Source organism: Theropithecus gelada, chromosome 3 (assembly GCF_003255815.1).
Source record: "Theropithecus gelada isolate Dixy chromosome 3, Tgel_1.0, whole genome shotgun sequence".
In the NCBI taxonomy this organism is placed as follows: domain Eukaryota; kingdom Metazoa; phylum Chordata; class Mammalia; order Primates; family Cercopithecidae; genus Theropithecus; species Theropithecus gelada.
Genome location: NC_037670.1, coordinates 167,324,738 through 167,343,499, shown reverse-complemented (window position 1 = coordinate 167,343,499; position 18,762 = coordinate 167,324,738). Strand labels below are relative to the sequence as shown.

At 48.2% G+C, this 18,762-nt stretch overlaps 2 protein-coding genes, 1 pseudogene and 1 gene segment (V, D, J or C); all 4 read right to left on the bottom strand.

Annotated features, from left to right (window-relative positions):
• Positions 1–18,762, bottom strand: part of LOC112620195 (immunoglobulin delta heavy chain-like) — a 233,042-nt gene that overhangs the window by 24,459 nt on the left and 189,821 nt on the right. The window lies entirely within an intron of this gene.
• Positions 1–18,762, bottom strand: part of LOC112620203 — a 119,099-nt gene that overhangs the window by 20,179 nt on the left and 80,158 nt on the right.
• On the bottom strand, positions 2,485–6,914 carry LOC112620197 (trypsin-2). Of its 5 annotated transcripts, XM_025378481.1 has the most exons (6): positions 6,037–6,110; positions 4,851–5,010; positions 4,455–4,496; positions 3,551–3,804; positions 2,995–3,131; positions 2,486–2,690 (listed from the first exon to the last, which is right to left on the bottom strand). In XM_025378481.1, the coding sequence occupies exons 1-6, from the start codon at positions 6,074–6,076 to the stop codon at positions 2,538–2,540; spliced, it is 786 nt and encodes a 261-aa protein (XP_025234266.1). In that variant the 5' UTR covers positions 6,077–6,110; the 3' UTR covers positions 2,486–2,537. The 5 variants fall into 5 exon arrangements, 4 of the variants coding, with proteins under 4 accessions (XP_025234266.1, XP_025234265.1, XP_025234267.1 ...); XR_003118487.1 differs by lacking the exon at positions 4,455–4,496 and having other exon boundaries at positions 2,485–2,690; positions 4,851–4,936; positions 6,037–6,116; XM_025378480.1 differs by lacking the exons at positions 4,455–4,496; positions 6,037–6,110 and adding an exon at positions 6,775–6,914.
• LOC112620206 lies at positions 13,078–16,700 on the bottom strand (annotated as a pseudogene).

Sequence of the window (18,762 nt, the reverse complement as noted above, 5' to 3'; positions counted from 1 at the left end):
GAGGCAGGGACTGTGCCCTCAGAGAATTATTGGTGAAGGGAATTTATGCTTAATTTCAGTTTAGGAGAATGCTGCTGTGTCTCTAGCTAGGACAGGCAGCCCATTGTGGCCCTAGGTGAGAAGGGAAGCCCACAGGGACCCAGGGTTTGTCACCTGTGGCTGCCAGTGTCTGCAGAGCCAGAATTGAGCTAATCCCATGAAAGGATGGGCGCTGATGGGCAGTTGTATGGTCGGTTGCTATGGGGCTTATTGATCTCTCAAATTCCAGGTGACAAGATCAATGAATGCTTGACCAGCCCCTTCCCAGCAGGCTCTGGTGGCTGTAAACTGGTTCAGGTGTGGAATGTCATACTACTTTACCTTTGGTTTTTCTTTGAAAAACAAACAACGAAAGACAAATGAAAAGAAGAATTCTACCAGTGTTCAGGCAAGAATTCTTTTCGGGAAAAGGGATGTTTGTGGCTCTTCCGCGCATTGGCATTCAAAAGCTTGGCTGCAGAATGGCTATTATTAAAATGTCCAAAAAATAGAAGATGCTGGTGAGGCTGCAGAGGAAAGGGAACGCTTGTACACTGTTGGCCAGCGTATAAATTAGTTCATGGAAAAATTAATGCAGAAAGCAGTTTGGAGATTCCTGAAATCATTTAAATCAGAACTATGATTCCACCCAGCAATTCCTTTACTGGGCATTTACCCAAAGGAATATAATTGGTCTGCCAAAAAGACACATGCTCTTACATGTCCATCACAGCACTATTCTCAGTAGCAAAGTCGTGGAATGAACCTAGGTGTCCATCAGAGGTAGACTGGATAAAGGAAATGTGGTACATATACACCATGGAATACTATACAGCCAAGAAAAGAATGAAAACATGTCCTTTGCAGCAACATAGATGGAGCTGGAGACCATAATCCTAAGCAAATTAACATAGGAATGGAAAACCAAATATCATGTTCTCATCTTTAAGTGGGAGCTGAGCATTGGCACATGGATATAAAGATGGGAACAGTAGACAATACAACTGGTAGAGGGAAGAGAGAAGGAGGGAGGAAAGGGCTGAAAAACTACCTATCGGGTACTATGCTCACTGCCTGAGTGATGAGATCATTTGTGCCCCAAACCTCAGCATCACAGAATATACCCATGTAACAAACCTGAACATGTAGCCCCTAAATGTAAAATAAAAGTTGAAATTATTTTTTAAAAATGGAGCCTGGGTCAGGAGCGGTAGCTCACACCTGTAATCCCAGCACTTTGGATCACTTGAGGTCAGGAGTTCAAAACCAGCCTGGCCAACATGGCGAAACCCTGTCTCTACTAAAAATGCATTGGAGGCCTGTGCTGTGTTCCCTGTAACAGGAAATGTGCTCTGAACTTGTCTGTCTCCCTTGGCTGCTCCTGGCCCTTGGTACCAGCTCCCAGGGGTGTCCACAACCACTTGGGACAGAAGGTGAAGGTGGAATTTCAAAGAGAAGCTTGCTTGGATCTTCGGTGACAAGCTTGGATGAGCTACAGCCCCAACATGGGCCCTCTCAGAATTGCCAGGAGGAGGCTTTGGCCGGTACCACAGGTGCCACGGAGCCTGCCTCCCTCTGCTGTGTCCCGTGGGTGCAAGTCAGCCAACATGTGGCCAGAATGGCTGGATGGTGTCACAGCCCTCAGATGTCTTTCCTTACATCTTTTTTAAGGAGTCCCAAATAACTCCCTTGAAGTGTCTCAAAGGCGAGCAAGTTTTATGAAAATGAATCCTTCCTCAGTTAATTGACCAAATGGGTGAATCCTGACCCTCTCCAGTTTCTTTCCCTGGTCGGAGTGGGGAGCTGGTGTTAGCTGTGGAATTCACTGTGGAGTCCTACCCCAAAGGCAAAGAAGATGAAAATAAAGCATGCAGAGCTGGGCTTGATTCCCAAGTCGCAGTCTGGCTCCCGCTATGGTAGGCGGGACATCTCTCTAGCTGCTCACAGAGATGGAACTAGGGAGTTGAGGGAAGAGTTAGTGGGCCAAGGAGATTTGCTTGAGTCTGATTTTCTAGGTGAATGAGAAGGGAGGGATTGGTGCCAACACATTCCTGGGAGAGTCACATCATCACCAACAGCATTTGTCATTATTGTTGTATGTTAGCAATAAGATTCAGTTGGTCAGATTTTTTGGGCTCCTTCAAAAATGCTGACACATTTTTTGTGCTGTGATTGTTCTGAAGGCAGAGTAGCTCCAACCAGTGTGAGAACCCAAATAAAAATCAATACTGCCCGCCAAAGACCACCGTTCTGAAACTCACTTTTATCTGGAACAGCGTCCCCCTTTCTCCCGAGATTCTTCTTATTTTTGGATTCCATCTCTTTATATGTGCTAATCTAGTGTAGCATGGAACACATTTTGGGAGCTGGGGGCTCTGCTTACATTTAAGGGGGACAGCCCTGTCTGGCCTGAGATTGGAGGTTGCTTTCCAGTGTGAAGGAGTGTGAGGCAGCAGGCACAGACAAAGTGAGAGCAGGGTCATTTTATTGGTACAGAGATTGCAGAGGGACTGGGGGTTTTAGCTGTTGGCAGCTATGGTGTCCCTAATCCAGTCCACATAGTTGTAGACCTTGGTGTAGACTCCAGGCCTGTTCTTCTGGGCACAGCCATAGCCCCAGGAGACAATTCCTTGGAGCTGTCCGTTGGAGACCACAGGGCCACCAGAGTCACCCTGGGGAGAAGAAGGGAGAAGTTGTATGAAAAGAGAAATAGAGGAGGAAAATAGCTACATTTACTCTGAACCTTAAAAGATCCATTTCCAGCCAGCTCTGTGGCTCCATGTCCTTCTCACAGTGGCCCATTCTCTGTTCTTCCTAAGTAGACAATAGGCAGCCTAAGGGAACTGTCCTCACATCTCCATGGGGGCACTGCAGGGAGCCTCCTCAGCCCTGCCACACTGGGAGTTCAAATATTTTTCCTGGGTGGGGCCTGGGTATCAGTGGGAGCTTCAGCATGGGAAGGGTTGTTCAAATCACCTGGCAGGAATCCTTGCCTCCCTCAAGGAAGCCCACACAGAACATGTTGCTGGTAATCTTTCCAGGGTAGGAGGCTTCACACTCAGCCTGGGACAGCACAGGCGCTTCCAGGCACTGCAGCTCATCTGGGTAGTCGGCTGTGAGGATCAGGAGGCGATCAGAGAAAGTAGAAATGTGGGTCAGGCCACATTTCTGACCCAAGACCCAAGGAGACAATAATCTAGGATGGAACATTGAAGAGGAACACTGCTCCTGGAGAGGACTCCAAAACATAAGTCCTGGCAAGGGACTCTGGCTTTTAGTTCCCAGAATGATCATTGTTCAACCCCTCCCAAGACGTGATTATAGCAAGTTCTCCATTTGTCCTGTCTTTTGATTTTAGAAGCTAGGTCTTAGAGACTTTGCATCTCTCTGATGTCCAGTCCAGAGCCTGTGTGTAATGGACACAAGAAATATGTCTTAAGCCTGGAGGCCAGAGGTTTTAAGTTAAGGGGCATTGTTTGTTCTGGAAATTGTGAGGATGAAGGGAAGTAGAAGGACAAAGGGTGCCACTCACCGCCAGAGCTCAGAGTGTTGCCCCAGCCAGAGATGAGGGCCTTGGCGCCAGCAGCTGGAGGGGCGGTGGGCAGAGAGATGGTGGACACGCGGGCATTGATGACGGCAGGTGTGGAGAGCTTGATCAGCAGGATGTCATTGTTCAGAGTTTTCCTGTCGTAATCTGGGTGGCGGATGATCTTGGCTGCATTGATGAACTGCTCAGTCCCCTCCAGGACTTCGATGTTGTGCTCTCCCAGTCTCACCTGGATGCGGCTGATGGACAGGAGGGATGGTGAAGACAGCCGGGGCACCCATCCCACCTTCCCCAGGGTCCTTAAGCTCCCTGCTCATGAACAGCTCTGGAGGGATCAGGTGGGCTGTGTAGCCATATCACATGGGCAGTAGAGGGATGTGGGTCAGTGCAGGTGTGAGACCCAGGACCTTTCTGCTTCAGAGGTTGGTGGTAGTGGGGTTGGGAAGAGTCAAAGTGATCCCACCGGAGGCTGCTCCTCAACTCGCCTCCCAGTCTCTTTCCCACAATCTCCATAGTCACTAGCATTGTGGGCACAAGGAGCTCCTTGTAGTTTTCCCAGCATTCTTCACCGCAGATCTTTGCTAACTGCACACAGCATCTATTCCTCCCTCCCTTCTTGGCCTGGTGAACACCACCCTTCTGTGTAATCTAATCCAAGGATAGCCATAGCATTAGCATCTCCTGGAAACTTGTTAGAAATGTAAATTCTTGGTCCTTACCCCCACCTACTGATCAGAACCTTGGGGATGGGACCCAGTGATTTGTGCCTTAACAAGCCTGCAGGTGGTTCTGACGCATACTCAGGTTTGAGATTTCTTGGTGTAGGCAGCAGTTCTCAGCTATGTCTATACACTCTACAGTTACCAGAGGTAGAGTGTTAAATACTCACTGATATTCACACCCTCTTCCTGAAAATTTTGAGTTAATTACCCTGAGATAGGACACAGGCATCAGTATTTTTAAAAACTCTTTCTTAGGTGGCTTTAATGTATAGCTACCCAGCAAAAGGTACTTGCCTGCTTTTCTCACTAGCTCAGTCCACTCCAAGATCATTCCTGCCTGCTTTTATGACCACAACCCTTGCTGTTTCATGGATTTGCCTGGGTGTGAGGGGTTCCTGTCTTGTGTTCCCTCTCTGCTCTGGAGAGTCAGCTGCTGCCAACAAGTTTTCTTCTCCACCACCTCTCCCCTCCATCTTACCCAACCTCAGTACTTCCCTGGGCTGAAGTCATGCTCTCCCAGGCAGCCTGGCTGGGAGCTTTGCCGTCAGGGACCCCACACTTACGTCTTGTAGCAGTGAGCTGCTGACACCACCCACTGTTCGTTTATGAGGGAGCCACCGCAGAAGTGGTAGCCAGAATTCAGAGACACCTGGTAGGGGACAGAATTCTCTTCACAGGTGTAGCCCCCAACGATCTTGTCATCATCGTCAAAGGGGGCAGCAACTGGAGTGGAGATGGGAAGGGAGAAGGCAAGTCAGTAGCATGTTGGGGTGGCGGTCCCACCCTGCAGTTGCATTCTGCTAATTAGAAATCGTTAACAAGCACAGTGAGGCTAGGCAAGGGAGGGAGCACTGGCACCCCTGGTGAGCATCACTGGATGTGGCTCCCAAGTCTCTGTATCTGCAGAGCATGTAGCAAGGTATCCGGTGGGGGCTCAGATCTCTCCTGGGGTCACCAGGCTGAGGTCACAATGAATGTCCTCACAATGCTTCCAGTGGGGTAGGAGTTGGGATGTGTCTGTCTCACCCACTGAGTGCTTCTCTCTTTCATTCACCACCTGTGTACTCCACCTGGCTGTTTAAGCCCTGGATGGTCAGGATACTTCAGCCAAGCTAGGAAAACCCCTGGCTGTGTAGACCTGGCCATGACCAGCTTCCCCCTCAGCTCAGATCTGTGTAATGAGGGCAGAGTTGAGGGCAGCCCCTGGCTCACTTCGGCAGAACAAATGTAGACATTATTATTGGCCAAAAGAACAGCAATTCTTATCCTTGGCTGCATGCCTAGAAATGTTAAAAATCACCTGGGAAGCTTAAAAGCCCAGAACACAGGCTGCACCCCAGACAAATGAAATGAGAATTTCTAGAGTTGAGTCTCTGGCACGAGTAATTGTTCCACCTCCCCAGGTGCATTCGAGGTTAAGAGCAGCTATAGTGGAGGTATTCTGGTGCTGTGGGAGCCAAGCCTGAAGCCTGCTGCTTCATTTTGTGGGCCAGCCCCACCTGGTCTCCCTTCCCAGGTTCTCCAACCACAGCTCGTATATGGATGGATGATAGTTCTGGGAGTGAAATCAAGGAGAAGGTGAAATAGGTGAAGCTTAAAAAAAGCCCAAGGAGGATGGGAAGTAGAGATGCCAGATGGAGGAAATAGAACATCAGAGCACAGTCGAAAGAGGAGAGGCGGCAAGAATGGAAGGGCATGCGTGTGCCAGGAAAGGGGTGGTTGGGGTCTGAGGCAGGGCATGAAACTTACCAGCAACTCCCATAAAGGCAAGGATCAGGAGTGGATTCATGGTGGTAGAGTGTGCCTGACTGGTGGTGGAGGACCCGTCTTTATACCTCCTGAGGATCGGGAGAGGAAGTGTCTGTGAGGTGAGGGTCACCGCTCCTCCCAACACAAACACACCTGTAGCTTTCCCCTTCCCAGGGTCTTGCATCAGCTCGGCTATGTTTGGCCACTCTGTGGGTTTGTGATTCACAGGTAATAAGGAAACTTGTCATCTGAGAGCAGAGAGGGAGACCGGCTATTTCCTGGAAGAATGCTGGGATAGGGAAGACAAGACAGGGAAAGCGAAGCCCTGGATCACACAGCTGGGCTGTCTTAGGCTGAGGAAGAGAGGGTTAGAAGGACAGAGAATGACCTGGCTGTTTAGAAACCCTTTTAACTATTGGGAATGTATTTAATGTACTTAAGAAAGGGCAAGCGTTGGTAACAAACTTGGCTTTTCAGTGTCTTGGGGCCGCCATGAGAGGAGCAAAGTCTTATTTAAGGCTCATTCTGTGAATATGAAGATGCTTCTCTCCAGTCAGTGTGCGGGAAGGTCAAATCCAAGGCTTTGGGGAAAGAGAATTCCAACACTAAGGGGTAAGAAGAAGGGAGACTCAGCATTCCATAGGATTCTGGGCTTCCAGATGGCTCTCCTTCCTACCAAAGCTTAAGGATGGGAAGTGTTTCAACGAAGGAGGGGGCACAGGTTAGTTAGGAGCTTACTCAGTGCATCTGGAGGATGGAAAACCAGTGGCACACTCCTCCCCTTCTTCAGTGTGAAGACATTTGTCTCTCTCATGTGCATCCTGTCATAGGTTCTTTTTATGCAGCCTCACGGTTGCTCTGGCAACCTGCACTCAGGGTGATGCAAACTGACCCACCCTCTCAGGGCTGACAGTCTGAACCAGAATGACATGCCCCTGATCAGATGTCAGAGTTTGGACCATGGTAAATCTGGGTTATGTTCTGATCTGAGAATCAGCAGTAGGTAGAGATTTAAGCACATAGTAAATGGGTCACATATTGGATTCAGTAAGGAAGATGTGGAGGGGTGGGTCTAGAATTCTCTATTTTAGATGCAGTGAGATTATACTGGGCTCAGTACAAAATGAATCTTCTCAAAGAATATCCTGATTTGGGCCCTACCGAGGCTACTAAGACATAGTTGTGCAATTGACTGAGGCATAACATGGCCAGAGCATGTGGAGATGGAGATGTTGTCTGCACTCAGGTCTAATGATGAAAGGAGGAGCTTCCTTATGAGGGTGCTTTCCCTTCTCAGTAACTCTGAGCTCAGGTTGGTGATGGGCGGGAGTGAGCGGAGTTCAAGTTTGAATTTGAAAGGTAAAGGAAAAAGGTATGTTCTGGAGACGGCGAAGAAAATGAGAAAAGCTCAGAAATTTGGTGGTGAAATTGGACATGGCCAGTGGCTAGAGGGAGGAAGCAAATGGAAACCAGACAGAATTGGAAAAAAATGCCAAAATGGGGCCCATGGAGTTGAACGGACACACAGAGAACCTCTGGGTTTAGCTCCTGGCATGGCCGCCGAGCCAGCTTCCCCACAGCCAGGAGACCCAATGCTCAGAGAACCCCTCTCCACCCTGTACCCCCTCTAATCACTGATGGGCTCATACCTAACACTGCTATACTTAGATGGTGCACGGTGCCTGACTACTTTACAAGAGTTTTCACATAAGCAACAGTGGTACATTACTCTTCATTTATGCTGAGTTTCACATTTAACTTTCCACAAACATGCTAATTGTGATTTGTGCAGAGCAGAATTATCTCCATTTATAGAGGAAGACAATAAGATTGAGAGGGATTCTGTCTTGCCCAAGAATACAGATCTTGGCAGAGCTGACCATAAGGCCAACGGAAGTCATGGAGAGCGTTGTGAAATGTGGGAATTGCTGCAGGTGGCATCTAAAAGGAGATTTATTGAGGATCAAGGCACAGGTCCCCAGAGGACAATCTGTACGTCTGATTCCTTCCTGGTGCTTTTCTTCCTGGTAGAAATAGATGATTGAATTCATCTTTCTCCTGGCAGCTTCTCTCAGAGCCTTACCTTGCCACAGTTCCAGACCCATTCAGGCCATGACTGCCATGTAGATGACACACCTCTCTGCTCATGAATAACTGGCCAAGCCTGAGGCAGCCAGGTTTTGGAGCATTGATAATATGGGCTTTTCCTGTGTTGTCCCTAAGCATGTTGTTTCATTTTGTCCCCTTGTCATGGGGTCTCCACAGAACTCCTGCCTTAGAGGATAAGGAGAGACTCTTGCTCTAGCAACTGTCGACACCACTGTGCACTAAACAGGGAGGTGAACCTTGGTAGAAGATGGAAAATTTGTTTGGAAAAGGGGATTTTTGGATCAGTGCTTCTGTCTCTGATAGGGAACACCCAAGAATATGAGGATTTCTGTATCTAGAGCTTGAAGACTAACCTTCTCCAGTATTTTGTGCTCTTCCTTAAATGATCACAGTATAGTCTGAGGTCATCTTTCTTCAAAAAACAATGACTCTACAGGCAGAGAACATAGCTGTAGGTGGAGACTGTTACCTCATACTGTAGACTCGGGTGTGTAGGACAGGTTCAGATCCAGCTGCCCAAGCTCCATTTGGAGGACATGTCATTCTTCGTACTGTTCATTCTGAACTATAGATTTTTTTGTCTACTTCTCTAAGACATCTTTCTGTCTTGTGTTTAGTGCTTAGCCCACCAAACCACTGTCCTTCAATTATGGTAACAGTGAATCATTTCTGTGTGCTTACTATATATCATGTAACTTACTATACAGCATGTAACTCATATAAGTTAAGAATTTTTTTCATTTTATCATCACAACCACCTTGGGATTTTACATTTTACAGATGATGAAATGATCATTTTACAGATGATCAAATGAGCTTTCTGGAGGTGAAGTGACTCTCCCATCTCCCAGAGCAGCAGCTCCCAGCCAGAACTGGCCCTGCCTGCACCCAAGACCTTGGCACAGCAACCAGAGCCGGAAAGAACCAGAAGAGAAGCTTTCAAGTACTCTCAGCCACTTTGTCCCCATTTTTTCTCTTCTCCTTTCCTGCATTTTTCTCCACCTCCAGATACAGGTCGGAATGTGGATGCCTGTTCCCACACAAAAACACTTGGGATTCATTCCTGATACCCCATTTCATCCCGATTTCCCCTGTTTAAAGTCAGATCTCACCTACCTGTTTGGTCAGAGAGATGAGTGTTTTAAAATCTCCAAGGAAGGAGGCAGGGACTGTGCCCTCAGATGATTATTGGTGAAGGGAATTTATGCTTAATTTCAGTTTAGGAGAATGCTGCTGTGTCTCTGCCTAGGACAGGCAGCCCATTGTGGCCCTGGGTGATGAGGGAAGCCCACAGAGACCCAGGATTTGTGACCTGTGGCTGCCAGTGTCTGCAGAGCCAGAATTGAGCTAATCCCGTGAAAGGATGGGCGCTGATGGGCAGTTGTATGGTTGGTTGCTATGGGGCTTGTTGATCTCTCAGATTCCAGGTGACAAGATCAATGCATGCTTGACCAGCCCCTTCCCAGCAGGCTCTGGGGGCTGTAAACTGGTTCAGGTGTGGAAGGTCACACTACTTTACCTTTGGTTTTTGTTTGAAAACCAAACAATGAAAGACAGATGAATTCAAGAACTCTACAAGTGGTCAGGCAAGAATTCTTTTCGGGAAAAGGGAGGTTTGTGGCTCTTTCCCACATTGGCCTTGAAAGGGCCTGGCAGCCAAGTGGCTTTTATTAAAATGTCAAAAAAGTAGAAGATGCTGGTGAGGCTGCAGAGGAAAGGCAATGCTAATACACTGTTGGGCCGAGTGTAAATTAGTTCATGGAAAAATTAATGCAGAAAGCAGTTTGGAGATTTCTGAAATAATTTAAAACAGAACTAACATTCCACCCAGCAATTCCTTGACTGGGCATTTACCCACAGGAAAATAATTGCTCTGCCAAAAAATACACATGCTCTTACATGTCCATCACAGCACTATTCTCAGTAGCAAATCCATGGAATGAAGCTAGGTGTCCATCAGCGGTAGACTGGATAAAAGAAATATGATACATATATGCCATGGAATACTATGCAGCCACGAAAAGAATGAAATCTTGTCCTTTGAAGCAACATGGATGGAGCTGGAGACCATAATCCTAAGCAAATTAACATAGGAACGGAAAGCCAAAAACCACATTCTCATGTATGAGTTTGAGCTGAGAATCGGATACACATGGATATAAAGACGGGAACAGTAGACAATACATCTGGTAGAGGGAAGAGAGAAGGAGGGAGGAAAGGGTGAAAAACTACCTATTGGGTGCTACGCTCACTGCCTGAGTGATGAGATCATTTGTGCCCCAAACCTCAGCTTCACACAATATATTCAGTAACAAACCTGCACATGTAGCCCCTGAATCTAAAATAAAAGTTGAAATTATTTTTTTAAAAATGGGGCCTGTGCCAGAAGTGGTGGCTCACACCTGCAATCCCAACACTTTGGATCACTTGAGGTCAGGAGTTCAAAACCAGCCTGGCCAACATGGTGAAACCCTGTCTCTACTAAAAATACAAAAAAATACAAAAAAATACAAAAAATTAAAAAAAAAATAGCTGGTCATGGTGGCGGGTGCCTGTAATCCCAGGTACTTGGGAGGCTGAATCACTTGAACTCAGGAGGCAGAGGTTGTAGTGAGCAGAGATCATGCCACGGCACTCCAGCCTGGCTGGTGTTCAGCCAGAGGGAGATGTTTTGTGTGAAGCCTGAGGTGGGGGCTCTTCATAGCCTCTGTGAGAAGGAGGGCCTAAGCCGTGGCGGTGGACACAGTTGCAGCTTTCTGCCTCTTTGCCCTTTGGTCTGGACCCACAGGTGAACAGTGCCAGCCTCAATCCCGAGCACACGCTCTGGAGACCTTCACATCTCACGGTTCCATGTGAGCAAATGGACTGGGAAAGCTGTGTGGCCTGAGAAAAGGCAACCCCATGGCCTGCCTCTACACAGTATTTTGTCTTTTTTTTTGAATTTTTTTTTTTTTTCTTGTTTTGTGTTTTTGGTGGTGGTAGTGGTTTATTCTACACTGACCACGTGGAAGAAATCCCATGGTTGTCTGTGATTTTCATGCCCTGTTTCTGCTGGCAACCCTTCTGAGTGGAGTGACTCAATTTTCTGTGTAAAATGGCCCAGGTAGGAGGTGGAAGCAGCCGTCTGGAAGGCCATTGGGATCCTTATGTCTGTCTCTTGGCTTCAGGTAGCCAGTTGGGTTTTGAAAGGAATGATCTGAATGGAGACGGAAAACAGTGGAAACTAACACTCCCCGCCCAGCCCTGTTTCTATGAAGCGTTTGGTTCCTCCCTTGACGCTTGAGTGATGATGATATTCAGATGAGGCATTGACATTATGGTAAGAAAGGGAAAAAATGTATGTGTCTTGTCTGTGTATCTATCTACTGGACATATATCTCCTAAAGCAGACAAACCCAAGGCTGTACAGTGAACTAGGATCTGCATTTTGACTCCAGAAAAACAAAATCCATGTTGAACAAAGTGATGTTTGTATGCAGTGACTTTCTCGGTGACCTGTGTGTATCTGTCCATTGTGTGCAAGCCCTGAGACCTATTTTCCTCTGAAGATAGTGAGTGGTAGCCGTCTCCTCATACGAACCACATCTAGAGCACAGATGGCCCTCTGAAGGTATTTGATCTTACACATTTATTGTTTACCAAACAAGTGTCTGATTCATTCTACAGCATGTGGTGTATTCTACAGCATGTGGATGGCGGTCCCCTGTGTTTTCTGGGAATGCTTTGCTCCATATAGAGGTTTTACTCTACTCATCACTGCAATTTGCACTCTGCTCCGTGGACACTTGAGGTCTGTGCTATGTTCCCTGTAACTGGAAATGAGCTCTGAACTTGTCTTTTTCCCTTGGCTGCTCCTGGCCCTTGGTACCAGCTCCCAGGGTGTCCACAACCACTTGGGATAGAAGGTGAAAGTGGAATTTCAAATGGAAGCTTCCTTGGATCTTCGATGACAAGCTTGGATGAGCTATGGACCCAACATGGGCCCTCTCAGAATTGCCAGGAGGAGGCTTTGACAGGTGCCAGATGTGCCATGGGGCCTGCCTCTCTCTGCTGTGTCCAGTGGGTGCAAGTCAGCCAACGTGTGGCCAGTGTGGCTGGATGGTATCAAAAGCAAGCAAGTTTTATGAAAATGAATCAATCCTCAGTTAATCAAATGGGTGAATCCTGACCCTCCCTAGTTTCTTTCCCTGGTCGTAATGGGGAGCTGGTGTTAGCTGTGGGATTCACTGTGGCGTCCTACCCCAAAGGCAAAGAAGACGAAAATAAAGTGTGCAGAGCTGGGCTTGATTCCCAAGTCGCAGTCTGGCTCCCGCTATGGTAGGCAGGACATCTCTCTAGCTGCTCACAGAGATCGAACTAGGGAATTGAGGGAAGAGTTAGGGGGCCAGCGAGATTTACTTGAGTCTGATTTTCCAGGTGAATGAGAAGGGAGGGCTTGGTCCGGGGCTTGGTGCCAACACTTTCCTGGGAGAGGCATGTCATCACCAAAAGCATCTGACATTGTTTTATGTTAGCAATAAGATTCAGTTGGTCAGATTTTTTGGGCTGCCTTGAAGATGCTGACACATTTTTCTGTGCTGTGATTGTTCTGAAGGCAGAGTAGCTCCAACCATTGTGAGAACCCAAATAAAAATCAATACCCCCTCCTCAAAGAACACCGTTCTAAAACACTTTTCTCTGGAAAACAGTGCCCCCTTTCTCAGAAGCTGCTGCTGCTTTTTGGATTCCATCTCTTTGTATGTGCTAATCTAGTGTACCATGGAACACATTTTGGGAGCTGGGGGTTCTGCTAACCTTTAAGGGGGACATTTGTGTCTGACCTGAGATTGGAGGATGCTTTCCAATGTGAAGGAGTGTGAGGGAGCAGGCACAGACACAGACAGTGAGAGCAGGGTCACTTTACTGGTATAGAGACTGCAGCGGGACAGGGGTTTAGCTGTTGGCAGCTATCATGTCCTTAATCCAGTCCACATAGTTGTAGACCTTGGTGTAGTCTCCAGGCTTGTTCTTCTGGGCACAGCCATCGTCCCAGGAGACAACACCTTAGAGCTCTCCGTTGCAGGCCACAGGGCCACCATCATCAAGCTGGGGAGAAGAAGGGACAAGTTGTATGAAGAGAGAGATGGAGGAGGAATATAGCTACATTTACTCTGAATCTTAAAAGACCCCCTTCCAGCCAGCTCTGTGACTCCACATCCTTCTCAGGGTGTTGCATTCTCTGTTCTTCCTAAACAGACAGCATGCAGCCCAAGGGAGCCTTCCTCATTTCTCCATGGGGGCACTGCAGGGAGCCTCCTCCGCCCTGCTACCTTGGGAGTTCAAATCTTTTTCCCGGATGGGGCCTGGGTATCAGTGGGAGCCTCAGCATGGGAAGGGGTCAAATCCCCTGGCAAGAATCCTTGTCTCCCTCGAGGAAGCCCATGCAAAACATATTGTCCTTAATCTTTCCCAGGTAACAGGCTTTACACTTAGCCTGGGTCAGCACAGGAGCATCCAGGCACTGCAGCTCGTCTGGGTAGTTGGCTGTGAGGATCAGGAAGAGATCAAAGAAAGTCAAAATGTGGGTCAGGCCAGAGAAGGAGACAATCTAGGATGAAACATTGAAGAGGAACCCGAAGAGGAACACTGCCCCTGGAGAGGACTCCAAAACATAAGTCCTGGAAAGGGATTCTGGCTTTTAGTTCCCAGAATGATCATTGTTGAACCCAAGACATGATCATAGCAAGTTCTCCATTTGTCCTGTCTTTTGAATTTAGGAGCCACATCCTTTATACTTTGCATCTCTCTGGTGCCCAGTGCAGAGCCTGGGGGTAATGGGCATTAGAAATGTGTCTTAAGCCTGGAGGCCAGAGGATTCAAGTTAAGGGGCATAGTTTGTTCCGGAAATTGTAAGGATGAAGGGAAGTAGAAGGACAAAGGTTCTCACTCGCTGCCAGAGCTCAGAGTGTTTCCCCAGCCAGAGATGAGGCACGCAGTGCCAGGAGCTGGAGGGGCAGTGGGCAAAGAGATGGTGGACACGTAGGCATTGATGATGGCAGGCCTGGAGAGCTTGATCAGCAGGATGTCATTGTCCAGAGTCCTCCAGTTGTATCTGGGGTGGCGGATGGTCTTGGCTGCATTGTTGAACTGTTCCAGTCCCCTGCAGGACTTTCATGTTGTGCTCTCCCAGTCTCACCTGGATGCGGCTGTTGGGCAGGGCAGGCATGGTGAAGACCTTCTCACACAGCCGGGGCACCCATCCCACCTTCCCCAGGGTCCTCAAGTTCCCTGCTCATGGACAGCTCTGGTGGCATGGGGTGGGATGTGTGGCCATATTGCATGGGCAGTAGAGGGATGTGGGTCAGTGCAGGTGTGAGACCCAGGAACTTTCTGCTTCAGAGGTTGGTGGTAGTGAGGTGGGGAAGAGGCAAAGGGATCCCACCGGAGGCTGCTCCTCAACCAGCCTTCCCAGTCTCTTTTCCACAGTCTCCACAGTCACTAGCACTGTGGGCAAAAGGAGCTCCTTTAAGATTTCCCAGCATTCTTCACCCCAGGCCTTTGCTAACTGTGCACAGTGCCTGTTCCTCCCTCCCTTCTTGGCCTGGTGAGCACCACCCTTCTGTGTAATCTAATCCAAGGATAGCCATAGCATTAGCATCTCCTGGAAACTTGTTAGAAATGTAAATTCTTTATCCTTACCCCCACCTACTGATCAGAACCTTGGGGATGGGACCCAGTGATTTGTGCCTTAACAAGCCTGCAGGTGGTTCTGATGCATACTCAGGTTTGAGAGTTCTTGGTGTAGGCAGCAGTTCTCAGCTCTGTCTATATACTTTACAGTTACCAGAGGTAGAGTGTTAAAGACTCACTGATATTCACACCCTCTTCCTGAAAATTTTGAGTTAATTGCCCTGGAATAGGACACAGGCATCAGTATTTTTTAAAACTCTTTCTTAGGTGGCTTTAATATGTGGCTACCCAGCAAAAGGTACTTGCCTGCTTTTCCCGCTAGCTCTGACCACCCCAAGATCATCCCTGCCTGCTTTTATGACCACAACCCTTGCTGTTTCATGGATTTGCCTGGGTATGAGAGGTTCCTGTCTTGTGTTCACTCTCTGCTCTGTGGAGTCAGCTGCTGCCAACAAGTTTTCTTCTCCACGACCTCTCCCCTCCATCTTACCCAGCCTCAGTACTTCCCTGGGCTGAAGCCAAGCTCGCCCAGGCAGCCTGGCTGAGAGCTTTGCAGTCAGGGGCCCCACACTTATGGCTTGTAGCAGTGATCTGCTGACACCACCCACTGTTTGTTAATGAGGGAGCCACCGCAGAAGTGGGAGCCAGAATGCAGGGACACCTGGTAGGGGACAGAATTCTTCCCACAAGTGTAGCTCCCAAAGATTTTGTCATCATCGTCAAAGGGGGCAGCAACTGGAGTGGAGACGGGAAGGGAGAAGGCAAGTCAGTAGCATGTTAGGGGTGGTGCTACCAGCCTGCGGTTGCTTCCTGCTAATTAGAAAACCTTAACAAGTACAGTGAGGCTAGGCAAGGGAGGGAGCACTGCCATCCCTGGTGAGCATCACTGGATGTGTCTTTCAAGTCTCTGTGTCTCCAGGGCACGTAGCTAGGTACTGTGAAGGGGCTCAGATCTCTCCTCGGGTCACCAGGGTAAGGTCGCAAGGAATGTCCTCACAGTCCTTCCAGTGGGATAGGAGTTGGGATGTGGTTGTCTTACCCACTGAATGCCTCTCTCTTTTGTTCAGCACCTGTGTACTTCCCCTGGCTATTTGAGCCCTGCATTGTCAGGATACTTTGGAAAAGCTAGGAAAACCCTCTGGCTGCGTAGACCTGGCCATGACCAGCTTTCCCCATAGCTCCGATCTGTGCAGTCAGGGCAGAGTTGAGGGCAGCCCCAGGCTCACTTCGGCAGAACAAAGGTAGATGTTGTTATTGGCCAATAGGGCAGCAATTCTTAACCTTGGCTGTATGCCTGGAATAGTTAAAAATCACCTGGGACGCTTAAAAGCCCGGAACACAAGCTTCACCCCAGACAAATGAAGTTAGAATGTCTAGAGCTGAGTCTCTGGCATGAGTAATTTTTCAACCTCCTCAGGTGCATTCGAGGTTAATGGCACACTCCTCCCCTTCTTCAATGTGAAGACACTTGTCTTTCTCAGGTGCATCCTGTCACAGATTTTTTTTAGGCATCCTCACGGTTGCCCTGGTTGTGCTATTCTGGTGCTGTCAGAGCCAAGCCTGAAGCCTGCTGCTTCATATCATGGGCCAGCCCCACCTGGCCTCCCTTCCCAGCTTCTCCAACTACAGCTCGGATATGGATGAATGACAGTGGTGAGAGTGAAATTAGGGAGAAGTTGAAACAATTGAGGCTTAAAGAGAGCCCAAGGAGGTTGGGAAGTAAAGATGCCAGATGGAGGAAATAGAATATCAGAGCATAGTCTAAAGAAAAGAGGCGGCAAGAATGGAAGGGTATGTGTCTGCTAGGAAAGGGTGTGGGTGGGGCCTGAGGCAGGGCATGATACTCACTAGCAGATCCCAAAGGTAAGGATCAGGAGTGGATTCATGGTGGTAGAGTGTCCCTGACTGGTGGTGGAGGACCTGTCTTTATACCTCCCGAGGATCGGGAGAAGAGGTGTCTGTAAGGTGAGGGTCACCACTCCTCTAAGCACAAACAAACCTGCAGCTTTCCCCTTCCCAGGGTCTTGCATCAGTTCGGCTACGTTTGGCCACTCTGTGGGTTTGTGATTCACAGGTGATAAGGAAACTTGCCTTCTCAGAGCAGAGAGGGAGACCGGCTGTTTCCTGGAAGGATGCTGGGATGGGAAAGACAGGGGAAGCCAAGTCCAAGATCACACAGCTGGGCTTTCTTAGGCCGAGGAGATGAGGGTTAGAAGGAGGGAGAATGGCCTGGCTGTTTAGGAATCTTTTCAACTATTGTGGATGTATTTAACACACTTAAGGAACTGCAAGCGTTGGTAACAAGCTTGGCTTTTCAGTGTCCTGCAGTCCCCATGAGAGGAGCAAAGTCTTATCTAAGGCTCATGCCTGTGAATATGGAGATGCTTCTCTCTAGTCAGTGTGTGGGAAGGTCAAATCCAAGACTTTGGAGAAAGAGAATTCCAACAATAAGGCATAAGGAGAAGGGAGACTCAGCATTCCTTAGGATTCTGGGCTCCCAGATGGCTCTCCTTCCTACCAAGGCTTAAGGATAGGAAGTGTTTCAAAGAAGGAGGGGGCCCAGGTTATGTAGGAGCTTTCTCGGTGCATCTGGAGGATGGAAATCGAATGGCACACTCCTCCCCTTCTTCAATGTGAAGACATTTGTCTTTCTCAGGTGCATCCTGTCACAGATTTTTTTTAGGCATCCTCACGGTTGCCCTGGCAACCTGCACTCAGGGTGATGCAAACTGACCCACCAGCTCGGGGCTGATATCCTGAACCAGAATGACATGGCCCCGATCGGATATCAGAGTTTGGACCATGGTAAATCTGGGTTACATTTTGATCTGAGAATCAGCAGTAGGTAGAGATTTTAGCACATGGTAAATGGGTCACATATTGGGTTCAATGACAGAGATTTGGAGGGGCGGATCTAGAATTTTCTATCTTAGATGCAGTGAGATTATGCTGGGCTCAGTACAAAGTGAATCTTTCCAGACAATATCCTGATTTGGGCCCTACCAAGGTTACTAAGACACAGTTGTGTAATTGACTGAGGCACAACGTGGCCAGAGCAGTGTGGAGATGGAGATGCTGTCTCCGCTCAAGTCTAATGATGTAAGGAAAGAAGGAGCTTCCTTGTGAAGGTGCTATCCCTTCTCAGCAACTCTGAGCTCCGGTTGGTGATGGGCAGGAGTGAGCAGAGTTCAAGTTTGAATTTTTGAAAGGTAAAAGAATCAGGGATGTTTTGGAGATGGTGAACAAAATGAGAAAAGATCAGAAACCTGGTGGTGAAATTGCATATGGCTAGGGGGCTAGAGGGAGGAAGCAAATGGAAACCAGACAGAATTGGAAAAAATGCCAAAGTAGCGTCTGTGGAGTTGAGAGGACACCGAGAGTATCTTCAGGTTCAGCTCCAGGAATGGCTGCTGAGCCAGCTTCCCCACAGCCAGGAGACCCACTGCTCAGAGATTCCCTCCCTACCCTGTACCCCCTCTAGTCACTGATGGGCTCATACCTGACACTGCTATCCTTAGATGGTGCACGGTGCCTGACTATTTTACAAGAGTTTTCACATAAGCAACAGTGGTGCATTGCTTTTCGTTTATGCTGAGTTTCGCACTCTAACTTCCCCAAAACATGCTAATTGTGATTTGTGCAGAGTAAAATTATTTCCATTTATAGAGGAAGACAATGAGATTCAGAAGGATTCTGTCTTGCCCAAGAATACAGACAGAGCTGATCATGAGGCCAACGGAAGCCATGGAGAGCATTGTGAAGTATGGGAATTGCTGCAGGTGGCATCTAAAAGGAGATTCATTGAGGATCAAGGCAGAGGTCCCCAGAGGACAAACGGTACATTTGATTCCTTCCCGGTCTTTTCTTCCTAGCAGAAATAGATGATTCAATTCATCTTTCTCCTGGCACCTTGTCTCGGAGCCTTACCTTGCCACAGTTCAAGACCCA

What these genes read in the sequence shown, in the direction of transcription:
- LOC112620197 (XM_025378480.1), bottom strand. Translation starts at nt 6,856, where the DNA reads ATGCACATGAGAGAGACAAATGTCTTCACACTGAAGAAGGGGAGGAGT. An exon ending in CAACACTCTGAGCTCTGGCG is followed by an intron (nt 3,132 to 3,550) that starts GTGAGTGGCACC and finishes TGATCCTCACAG; the next exon opens with CCGACTACCCAGATGAGCTG. An exon ending in GAGGCAAGGATTCCTGCCAG is followed by an intron (nt 2,691 to 2,994) that starts GTGATTTGAACA and finishes TCTTCTCCCCAG; the next exon opens with GGTGACTCTGGTGGCCCTGT.